The sequence below is a fragment of the Harpia harpyja genome, chromosome 20 (assembly GCF_026419915.1).
Source record: "Harpia harpyja isolate bHarHar1 chromosome 20, bHarHar1 primary haplotype, whole genome shotgun sequence".
In the NCBI taxonomy this organism is placed as follows: Eukaryota; Metazoa; Chordata; class Aves; order Accipitriformes; family Accipitridae; genus Harpia; species Harpia harpyja.
The window spans coordinates 13,552,356-13,564,165 of record NC_068959.1 but is presented as its reverse complement, the minus strand read 5'-3'; the positions used below and the strand labels follow the sequence as shown (position 1 = coordinate 13,564,165).

Below are 11,810 nucleotides of genomic sequence, written 5' to 3'. Positions count from 1 at the left end.
AAACTGAATGCTTTTCATTAAAAGTAAAATATTCTTTCCTAACTGTTTAAATAGCTCAAACAGCTGTTTGTTAGGTATTTTCTCCAGGAGTTGGCTTCCTGAGGAAAATATTCAACCCCAAAATACCACATTTGTGAGCTGAAGCGTGAGTGCCATCTACACTGGACACTGCTGCCAGAACATGCCTCAATGATATGGCAAAGTAATAAAGGTTTTTCTCAGGTCAGAAGTCAGCGTTTTCTGGGACATTGTTAGCTGTTTTAAGATCTATGAAACTTATTATGCTGGTTTTGACTGGGGTAGAGTTAATTTCCTTCACAGTAGCTAGTATGGGGCTATATTTTGGATCTGTGCTGAAAACAGTGTTGATAATACAGGGATGTTTTTGTTATTGCTGAGCAGTGCTTACACAGAGTCAAGGCCTTTTCGGCTCCTCACACCACCCCACCCACTGCAGGGGAGTTAGCAAGCAGCTGTGTGGTTCTTAGCTGCCAGCTGGCATTAAACCACAACAGTCCTTTTTGGCACCCAACATGGGGCTCAAAGGATACAAGATAATGGCAAATTTGATTGGAATGTGCTAGATCAAATTTATAGCTGTTACTGCTGTTTAGCTATTAATCGGCAAGCTCCTGTGCTCGCCATAGGGCTTGCTTACCTTACTGTGTATTAGAGTCTAGTGCTTGCCAGTGGCTGCTTTTTGCTTTCGCTGCTTGCTGTACTCCTTATCTTACTCTGCTGTGCCTGGGAACATTTTGATAACAGCAATGGCGATGTGCCTGGGCTGGCACATGGCCAGGGCATCGCTGCTGTTTCTGTGCTGCTGTAATGGACAGGCTGGAACTCCAGCGTGAACTTGAGGCGAAGGGACTGTGATCTATGGATGAGTCCACATGGGAGCAAGACACCTTGGAAGCATCTGTGGCTGTGAATAAGTCCACACCAGAGCAGGTACATCTCAAAGCATCTGTGGCTGTGGTTATGTCTGTGTGTCCTGGTTTCAGCTGGGATAGAGTTAACTGTCTTCCTAGTAGCTGGTACAGTGCTATGTTTTGAGTTCAGTATGCGAAGAATGTTGATAACACTGATGTTTTCAGTTGTTGCTAAGTAGTGTTTAGACTAATGTCAAGGATTTTTCAGCTTCTCATGCCCAGCCAGCAAGAAAGCTGGAGGGGCACAAGAAGTTGGCACAGGACACAGCCAGGGCACCTGACCCAAACTGGCCAACGGTGTATTCCATACCATGGGACGTCCCATCTAGTATAGGAACGGGGAAGTGGGGGCGGGGAATCACCACTCAGGGGGACTGGCTGGGTGTCGGTCAGCGGGTGGTGAGCAATTGCACTGCACATCATTTGTATATTCCAATCATTTCATTATTACTGTTGTCATTTTATTAGTGTTATTATTAGTCTCTTCTTTTCTGTTCTATTAAACCATTCTTATCTCAACCCACAGGTTTTGCTTCTTCTCCCGATTTTCTCCCCCATCCCACTGGGTGGGGGGGGAGTGAGTGAGCGGCTGCGTGGTGTTTAGTTGCTGGCTGGGGTTAAACCACAACACTGTGCCACAGCAGGTACACCTTGAAGCATCAGTGGCTGTGCATGAGGTCATGCTAGAGCATGTGGCCATGGATAAGCCCATGACAGAGCAGGTACAGCCCTGGAGGGACTGCAGCCATAGGTAAGGCCATGTTGGAGCAGGTTTACTTCTGAAGGGACTGTGGCTGCAGGTAAGGCCACACTGGAGCTAGAAGTTAAATTTAAGATACAGTGAGAGAAATGTTGTCACCAAGAAGGATATGTCTCCACACACATCTTGTCTATCACCCTGCATCATTCTGGCTATTCTTTGAATCTTTGGTGTCCCATACAAAAAAGCTTTCCTTGCCCTCTTTCAAATCTGTTTGTGTACAGCTACACCAATCATTATACCATCTCAAAGGAAGCATCTCTAATTCTGCTTTAAGTAACTGAAAAATGATACAAGAGAAAGAATCTCCATCACCAAAACAGTACCTCCATCTTACTTAATCTTAAAGGTCCTCAGCAACTCTTAACACAAGTTTAGCGTCTCAGTGATATCCTTGCAGACTGGATCTTAGATCTTTTTCAGTGCTGTGTAAATCATCATTACTAGTCATAATGAGATCAAAGTCTAATTTTGTTCCTGGTTTAAACTTTCCCAAAGTTAGCATTTGGGATCAGTTCAGGTCACTTCAGACGGTGTCATCAAACACATAAAGGACATGCCTGATATATGCCCTTAAGCAAAGAATTCATAGCTGCAGGAAAAGTATTGACTCAGAGCAGTTTTCTAAGCAAATATATTATAGACTCCAAGCTCTCCCCTCTTCCAGTCTTTACATGTTCTCCCTATGCATAACAACCTCAATTTTGTCCCTTGACTAATAGAAAGGGGAATCACTTCCACCAGAGCCTGTAGCAATTCTGGCTATGTGATACAGAGGGACTTACAAGATGCTTTTACCCATTGGCTATATATTTTGAGCAGAAGTGCTCAAAGGAAGCCCAGCCTGAGCCACTGAAGACTAAAATCTGAAGGCCTCCAAAGGCTCCACCTTCCATACAGCTTATAGAAATAATTTGGCTAGCACAAAAAAACCAAACACAATATCTAGAGCTAGAAGTATGCCTTCAGCTCCATGAACCTCCCTCCAACTTCGTTAACTGGGAGAGATTACCTCACCTGTTAGAAAAGCACAAAACACCCACCCCAGTAAGTTGTCACCCCAGTAAGTTCTTTGCACACTCCTTTTTCATCCTGGCATTCTTCATAATCTGACTGCAAGAAAATACACATTAGGCATATTTTTTAACTTTTCCCTCTAATTTTGTAGATCATTCAAGCACAACAGGCCCACCATGCTTTTAACTTCTCCCAAACTGCAGTTAGAAGTAAATTTATCAATTATGCTTTTCTTACATGCTTTGCAAAGTTATATGCAGAAACACATGCTTGCAGTCAGATCCCAAACAACCAGTTACTAAATATATATTGTGTATATAAACTGTATATAAACCTCATTACAGACATGTTGATGTGATCAGTGCCTGTGTCTCTTGGAGAACAGCGAGTACCACTTTGGGGCTAGTTAGAGGGACATTATTGTATTTCTATACAGTACTTTGCTAACACTAATAAAACTACAGTGAAACTAAAAGTTACAAGATTCATGGCTTTGCTAACCCTAGAGAGACCAATTGCCTCCAGGCTTCTAATTTCTGTTCTTTCTAAACAACGAAAGATAAAAAAGCCCTTGGCTGATATACTATTCCCTGCAGTCACAGGGTAAAGGCACACTGAATTCCTTAGTGCTGACTCTCATCCTCCATTTCACATTAATGAAGCAATGAAACCCATTAGAGATGCCTGCACTGTGCATGATGTACCAAAGGCAAACATCATCACACCACAGCTGTCAGGTTGTGGGAGTGAGAAGCCATAATACATGCTGTTACCATGGTGCCACCCGCTGCCAGAACATTACAAATAGGATGAAATATCTGATGTGCACTGAAGTAATTTTACTCAGCCTTCTGAGAGATTATTTTTATATGAATCTCCAAGTTCTCCTTACAGAAATTCAGGTAAGGATTTAAAGTGATTCTCACAGCCAGAACGCTGTCAAAGAAGATGCTTTACAGAGTGATAACCAACTAAAAAGGTACCTGCTCTGTGTACTTGGTTACAATCCAGATTTCCCAATCACAGTACAGTTACACTGGCCTATTAAGGCTCATTCAAACTGAGAACAAGCCACCAAGAAAGCATTCATGTTCGCCACAGCCATGCATTTAAAATCCCAAATATCTCAGATCTTTGCAGGAAGCATAAACTGATCAAGCAAGTAAACCAAAACATTACAAGCAGTTTTAAATAAGACTTTTGTAGTCTAAGCACTACCCTACATGACATTTTGAACTCATTGCATGTATTCCTGGTAATACCACAACAGAAATTAAAACTTTGAGTATAAAAAGCTGCATGTTATAGCAACACTAACTGAAGTAGCATGAAGCAGTGCAAATTTCCCAGCAACCAGGCTCCCTGCATTTCAGGAAGCCAGCACTTCATGGGCTGACACCAGCTAGTTTTGCAGCTCTGAGGCTAGGAGGGTTTACATTTTTCTAATTAGGAGGCTATGCTTTTGTGACTGTGATCTCAAGTCACTGCAGCCAGAAAGCTCAAGCCACAGATTGAGTCTCATCACAGCTTTGTTCTCATGCTAGTCACAGGAACATGCATTTCCCTTTAACCCCAGCCAGCTAAGTTGAAGAGTACATGAAATGGGGAAAATAAAAGCCACCTGAAACAAATGAATCTTTCTGATGAATGTTTACAAAATAAAGCTTCATAAAAGCAAAAACTTGGACCTGCATTAACCAGAAATCCCAATGAGAACAAAAAGCCCCAGACGAGGTACACTACTTAAGAAACAAAAGTATTCTCAGTCACCTGAAATTTGGTGCTGAGAATTAAAATTTAATCAAAATTGAAGTTAACTTTATCATTCATCTGCTATAGAGACTTCTTAACTCTGGGTTTTGTCATGGATGTGTCTGAAATTGGACATTAGCATTTATTTATTTTTAATCTTTTAAACTAAAAGGATCATGACCAACATTTTAAAAAACTAATCAATCTTTAAGCACTAAATATTAATTAGCTGTAGTGGTAGTATAAAGAAAACTGATTTTTGCATTGTGTTGCTGAATACAGATTTATATTCCACACACAAGATTCCTAGCCCACCTCTGAGCCAAAACAGGAGTGTTGCAATGTGATAAAACATACCTTTTTGATCTCAATTATTTACAGCTAAAAATCTTTAAAACCTTGCTTGCTTCTTACTCAGACCTAACTTTGACTGGTTTGTGTTGCTTTCCAGCAGCTATAAGAGACAGTATTTGTAGAAAATCAGATGAAACACCCAAAAAAGGATCCTACAGAAAGTGTTCCTCTGCACCCAAAACACCCTTTCATAATTTTACAAAAAAAAAAAAGTGGGGATGGGTGAAAGACAGGACAAAACCTATGACTATTTCTTTTTCCCCAGACTTTGAAAGGATTTAATATTTAAGTAAAATAAGATTACAATAGTGTGAACTCGGTTTCTTTAGTATTATTACCTTATGTTCCACACTGTAGCAGCATTCATTCTCATGCAGACAGACCAACAATATTCCCAAGCCTGACTCACACTGTGCTTTCTGCACACCCATTCCACTGTACCTACAAGTAACAAGTTTTAGGGCTTCAAGATTAAGGTCTATCAGTACCAAGAGGCTTATCTGAATCATTTCATTATCACCTTTACAAACATACAAACGCTCATCCATTTTGGTATGAAATCCTACAACTAGCAAGCATGTTTTAAATGTTTTGACATGTGCACATGTATACACACATGTGGACATGGCACAGAAAGCTTATTTCTGGAGGTCCAAATAATAGATCTAGATGCTTGCTCACAGTGAATATTTTGAATCAACCAAAAAAATAACTTTTACTATGATAAACTTCCATAACACATACAAAGCACTAGTGACTCTCTCCAGACAAGATGTCTGTTTGTACATACAAAAAGTTACAACCTACATTTATGTTGATTTAGTGTCATATTCTTATGGGATCTCATACCACATTTTCTGGCATTTTGCATACCAATGACTATTTTTACCTGTGTGGCTGCATAACAACCAGCCACATGATGGCACTGTACAACCAGTTTCAGTGCCTTAGTTACAGGCATTTTTCTGTAAAATTGGGCTTGGACTGTTTTCTCCCAGCTCATTTGAACTGGTAAAGACAAAAAGTCAAAGGAAGATGCATTTTGTCACTTTCTTTTATAGTAACTACGGTTTAACTCCCATGGCTGGTAGACTATACCCATCAAACTTATCTCTCAGCTGAGATGGCCGAGTTATTTCAGAACCAAAAACTATTACAATGCAATTAATGATCAGCCAAAACCTGAAATCTCTATAAAGAATTTCCTTAATCATATCTTTTTGTTTAGTTTCATATTCCTCTAAATTCTTTGATGTTTCAAACCAAAGACAAGAAACAGAAGATAAAGATCAGCTATTATACAATTCATTACAATTTAACACTTTAGCTGGTACCCTGACAAGTTTGAGGAAGAAACAGAATGTTTTCACTTCATCAGATGCCTGATAACTCAGAAACAGCAGTAGCAAATTCCTAGTCCTAACAGATTGAAGGTCAGAATTTGCAACAGGACAATTCCCAAGAGGCCCATCTACCTCCTGGTGAGTAAAAAGCATGAAGCAAATGAAACATGTCTTGAGGAAACAGCCAAAACTAGGAAACAGAGAAAATGGGTATTCTCTGCTCTACCTGTTAACCTTTTCAAGACTAAAAGGAGCCTTCACTACTTATGTCATCACAGGAGGGCAAACAGATTCCCTTCAGCACCTACAAAACAGACAACTTATTGGAAAACACAAGTGCTCTTTCACTGCCTGCATTTTCAGGTTTGCTAGAAACAACGTGAAAGCATGAAAGGAGCATGGTTACACATTCGCATCTCATCTTCACCTGCAGTCATGTTGCAGCCATGGCATGCCTCCAAGAAGCAGAACTGTGGGATGCAGCACTGACCCACACCAAATTAACCCCATTCCTTAGCTAGAGTATTTTCATCTTTTAGTCAACCTGCAGTCATTAAAGCGTATTTCTTGTAACTTCAGACACTACTCTAAGTGTGAGCTGAAAAGCTGGTCTTGCCACTGCTTGCAGTTACATAGTGCCACAATGTACTAATGTTAAATCTGACATGACAATTCTCCCCATTCAGAGCTCAGGCACATCATCGAAAAACAGGAAGGCCTTCCGCCTTAGTAGATGACCAGAACACAGGCACAGCATTGTGATTCACCTTGAGGATGAGCTGAAAGCTGAAGGCAGCTCAGGCTGCTGTAATCCAACTAGATCAAAGTATTGCTCAGGAACTATAAAAGCAGTTTAACTTAAGTGAAGGCTGACCACCTCTACAACAGACTTGTCTTATGTGATGAAGAACTGGAGTTGAGGCCATTACAATGCAAGAGAAAAGATTATTGAACTTGTGTTCTTATAATTTGAAGGATGAGGTTCCACCAGCCTTTCCTCACAGAACACAGACAGTATCCAGCAATGAGAGCCACATAATGCTGTGACAATTAAAAGTAGTCTACAGCTGCATAACAATCCAACATATACTATCAGACCACCCCTGTGAAGAAAAAACAAGTTCAAGAAAGGAAAAATGCCAGAAGAGTACTAGCTGTAGTACTTAATTTACACTAGATAAACAGATTAGTTTTAAACCCTTGCATGTTTAATGGATAAGGATAAAGTTATGTAAACAGTGAGGCCTAAAGGGCCACTTAACCTATCACGACCACATAGTCTAAAGAGCATGTGGTAACTCCAGGATATGGTTCACAACACTGTATTACACAGTTTTGCTTAGAAGCTTACCGAGGCTCTGCTTTAATTGCTTGTCAGATAGTAAAATGGTGCTCTGAAAAGGAGACTGCCTATATCTTGGGTCCACTGAAAAAAGTCCAGTATTATACAGATTAGGTTAGCCTTTATTAAAATACAGAACTACATGAAATTTGAACTCAATAGAAGATTCAGAATATGCATTAAAGGTCATAATTGGGAGGTGGCATGTCAATGATCTCATCCAGGGTAGCAAGGAAGTCAGCAGTTGATTGTAACAAGTCTGAAATTAGAAATAGAGCAAATCAGTTTCTCATGAAACCCAGAATTTATACTCTAACATAAGCTAGCTCCCAGGGGATTAGCATAAGCCTCTTGAATGCCTAAGGGAAATATTGTTTGATTGCATAAGCCAATTCCACCTAACTGATCAGTTAGCAATGCACTACAAAAGATTGCTCAGCAACATCACTTTGAGATGACTACCTGTACTAGTAGGGTTGACGAGTTAAATTCAGCTTGACTATACACCAAAAGCTGTTTGATACTAGTATGCTATTCTGGTAGTTAGGACAGCAATGGCAGTTCACTACCGCAGCCAACTAGCTTTCCTCCCAAACCACTAATAAGCACGATATGTACTGAAAATCATGCTAAATTTCCACTTACCAGACTCCCATGAAGTCTCTTTGATCTTCACAGGTGAAGGAACCATGTTCACACAGCTGTCATATGTCCTTTCAAATATCATCAGGGGAACACCACGCAGGTTGATATTGCTTACTTTGTGCTCTTCAGGAAGATCAAAACTCTCAAAGTCTGTTTGAGAAAGAGAGACTGTAGTTTAGTAATACTGTGCAGTAGCCTGGGAAGCTGTACATTCTCCTAGATTAAATGAAGTGGGAACAGGTCCAAAACACAATCCAACAGACCCCTCTTATAGGGTATTTATTTGCAGTTACACCTTAGTTGTCCATAAAAATCTCCTACGTTAACACTTATCAAAAGACTAAACTGCATAACATAGCTGCTAATGTAAAGCAGGAGCTTTCAGTAATTTCTTTCCAATCACTACACCAAGTCAACTTCATCAAGCACAGCATGTTTCACCAACACTGAAGTAGTCTTTGGTACAGTACTTTTTGCACACTCACTTCCACATGAACTGGATGGTTTAAGGACACACTTTGAAAGACTGAGATAGCACAGCCCATTGCAGGTATTCTCAGAACAGCTTTACAAGTTTCATCTTCAACTATTATATCCTACAGCAGTAGGAATCTCTTCAGTTACAACTTACCATCTTGAATACTTGTCTACTAGTTGCCATTTAATGAATTAAGAGGCTATAGCATGGTTATTTGGAACTAGTTTCCTGCCACCATAATAATGGACTCAGACTACTACATATATGGAGCACAGCTATTGCAGCTAGAAATATTTATACAAGAATGAGATGGTATTTCAGAAATAGCAAGCGCCCTTATGGTTAAGAAAGGACTTTTGAGAAATGCAGTGCCAGCTTGTTTGCCACAACAGCTTGACCAAAGTCTTACAGCAACGTCAACACTCAGGAAAGCCTAATGGTTCATTTTAATAATTACACCAATAATTCTTACCTCGAGGATCAAAAGAAAACATATTTTCTATTTCTGGCCAGTCTTCTTCAGCCACTGCATCACAGCTTTCTAATCCAGCAGTCTTTTCAGTAATCTTAAGAAGAGAAAGTCACATTATTTGAGCTACTGTAGTTTCCCATTGTAGTGGCTCTCATGTGCTACACAGGTCTACAGACAAGCATGCCTGCCATGCAGTTCTCAGTCAAGCCTAAATTCCAATACCTTCAACACAAATAAGCCAAGACAGGCAAATGCTTCAGCTGAGTTTACGTAGTGCAGTACTATATACGGTGGCAACAAGTCACAGCACTAGAACGTTTAGGCTCATAATATTAAACTCCTGATAATATCTTGTTCACATGTTAAGTAACTCAGACTATTTTCTCTAGAGCCACTTCTTTGCCATTAAGTACCCCCTAAGCTGTTGTACTCCTTGTGCCTATGTAGGTGTACTTGTTTTGGCTAGGATAGAGTTATTTTTCTTCCTAGTAGCTCATAGGATGCCATGTTTTGGCTTCATGGTGAAAACAGTGTTGATAATACACAGCTGTTTTAGCTATTGCTGAGCAGTGCTTACACAGCATCAAGGCCTTTTCTGCTTCTCACAACCCCACCAGTGAGTAGGCTGGGGGTGCACAAGAAGTTGGGAGGGGGCACAGCCAGCACAGCTGACCCCAACTGACCAAAGGGATATCCCATACCATAAGACATCATGCTAAGCAATGAAAACCAGTGGGGAAGTTTGCCAGGGCTGCCATTGCTCAGGGACTAGCAAGGCATCAGTCAGCTGGTTGCGAGAAGTTGGTTTTGTTTTTCCTTGAGATTTTGAATTATTAAGTTGTCTTAATCTCAGTCCATGAGTTTTCTGACTTTTACCCTTCCAGTTCTTTCCCCCACCCAACTGAGGGGAAAATGAGCAAGCAGCTGTGTGGTGCTTAGCTGCCTGCCAGGGTTAAGCCACAACAATAGGTAAACTATCCATTCCCATTCCTCACCCCAACCCTGTAGAAGGGTGTTATACTCACTTTGTTTGCAGTGCAAGGCTGATTTTTCTGTCTTATCTTTTCCATCTTGCTTGTGACTCCTTCAGTTCTATTCACATTTCCAAGAGCCCTTCTGACAGAGTGAGATGTGGCTGGAGGTGTACTGATTGCTTTTTTAGGAAGTGGAGTGTTAACTTGTGTTCTTTCAGATAAGACTTTTGCTGGAGTGGGGGAAGAAAAAAAGCAAACTTTAGCACCATATCAACCCTAAAGCTTACTTCTGTAAGCGCATGTCCTGGAAAACCAGTTGTCATAAAAATCATTGCTCACCATTTATAACTCAGGAGCATAAGCCCCATCTATGATAAAAGCACAGAGCCATTTTCATTTTTATAGTAATTGGTAAGCTTAGCAGAATCGGTTAGATAATTGGACATAAGAATATAGAGCTATTACTGTTCAAAACAGTGAGTAACAAAACAGGATTTATGCTCTTCCCTTGATCCCCTACTGACTTAAGGCAGCATATACGCACAAGATCCTGAAGGGAGTCTTAGCTGATTCTTAGTGGCACCAACTTCACCATTCTCCTTGTCAATAAAGATTAGCGTTGCCATCTTCAGGTTGATGAGACCACTCTGGAAAGTCCATACAGGAAAAAGAGGAAATCATTCTTGTAATTTCTTCCACCACAGCACACTTTATAAACAAACCACGTTAAAGGCAACATAGCTGCCATGTGCCGGTCCCCAGAGGAGGGGGAACAAACCCATACTTCACACCATTTCATACTAGTTTACCTACAGACCCTTACATTTGAGGGCACTATTAGTGCACATGATAGGCCAATATTCTCAAAGGAGCAAGGTCTCACCAGCAATCCTACACAGAAAGATCTAATACTTTGGTTTGCTTTATCACTTCTTTGTGGTGTTTAACTGTTTCCTCAGTACAGGAAAAGCATGCATCTCCTAGCTTAGCAATCCAGTCCTTAGCTCAACTTGTAGCACTTGAGCAGCCAAGAGTAATGCCAGTTACTTTACCAGCAGAGACACCTTTTCACCAGAAAAAGAAACCATTAGAGAACACCCTATACAAATGGATTACTTCACTACCGTTTCTCCGCCCCATCTGCGGCAACAGATGAGAGCACTCCCTTGCACCGTGAGGAGCAGCCAGGCAGCTCCCACCTGGAGCTCATCCCTGCTGTGACACACCTGGGCAGGCGATTCCTCGTTCAAGAGAGGCCTGCAGAAAAACCCGCTTTTAATCGGTGCGGCTTGCAGTCAAAAGCTCAAGCACAAAGTCGAAGCAAGACTTACAGCCACAGATCCCGCCGCTCCCCTTGTGTAAGCCACCTTCTGGCGACAGCACCAGACGCCCTCTCCTCCTGCCCTCGGGGGAGACCCCGGCTTTAACCAGGTAACGCCCTCCACCTTCCCAGCCCCCCCCCAGCTCACCTCAGGAGCTACCGGCAGCGCCGAGGCCGGACAGCGGCACCCACGAAGGAGAGGGCTCGGCTCAGGTCGCGCAAAGGGCAGGGCGGGCCGGTCCGCAGACCCCCCACCAGACAGAGAAGAGCCACACTGCCCAGCTCCCCAACCGCCGGCAGATTTTAAACCGCCTCCGCATCGCCCATTGGCTGCTTCGACAAACGCTCAGCAGCCGGTTGGCTCAGCAGCGCCGCTTCCGACCCGCCTCACCTGCTGCCCTGGCGGCTCCACCCGCTGCG

The 11,810-nt window shown here is 41.8% G+C and overlaps 1 protein-coding gene across 4 annotated transcripts in view; it reads right to left on the bottom strand.

Annotated features, from left to right (window-relative positions):
* Positions 1-7,601: 7,601 nt before the first annotated feature.
* PTTG1 (PTTG1 regulator of sister chromatid separation, securin) overlaps positions 7,602-11,810 on the bottom strand; it is a 32,520-nt gene continuing 28,311 nt past the window's right edge. The window contains exons 1-6 of one of the 4 annotated variants that reach the window (XM_052816348.1): positions 11,539-11,789; positions 10,614-10,716; positions 10,121-10,299; positions 9,096-9,189; positions 8,146-8,295; positions 7,602-7,759 (exon numbers count right to left, since the gene is read on the bottom strand). In XM_052816348.1, the coding sequence (XP_052672308.1) occupies positions 7,680-7,759; positions 8,146-8,295; positions 9,096-9,189; positions 10,121-10,299; positions 10,614-10,695 (585 nt within the window). In that variant the 5' untranslated portion in view covers positions 10,696-10,716; positions 11,539-11,789 and the 3' untranslated portion in view covers positions 7,602-7,679. Of the gene's footprint in view, positions 7,760-8,145; positions 8,296-9,095; positions 9,190-10,120; positions 10,300-10,613; positions 10,717-11,185; positions 11,209-11,400; positions 11,514-11,538; positions 11,790-11,810 lie in introns of those variants that run through there. The other 3 variants (XM_052816350.1, XM_052816347.1, XM_052816351.1) reach the window with 3 other exon arrangements.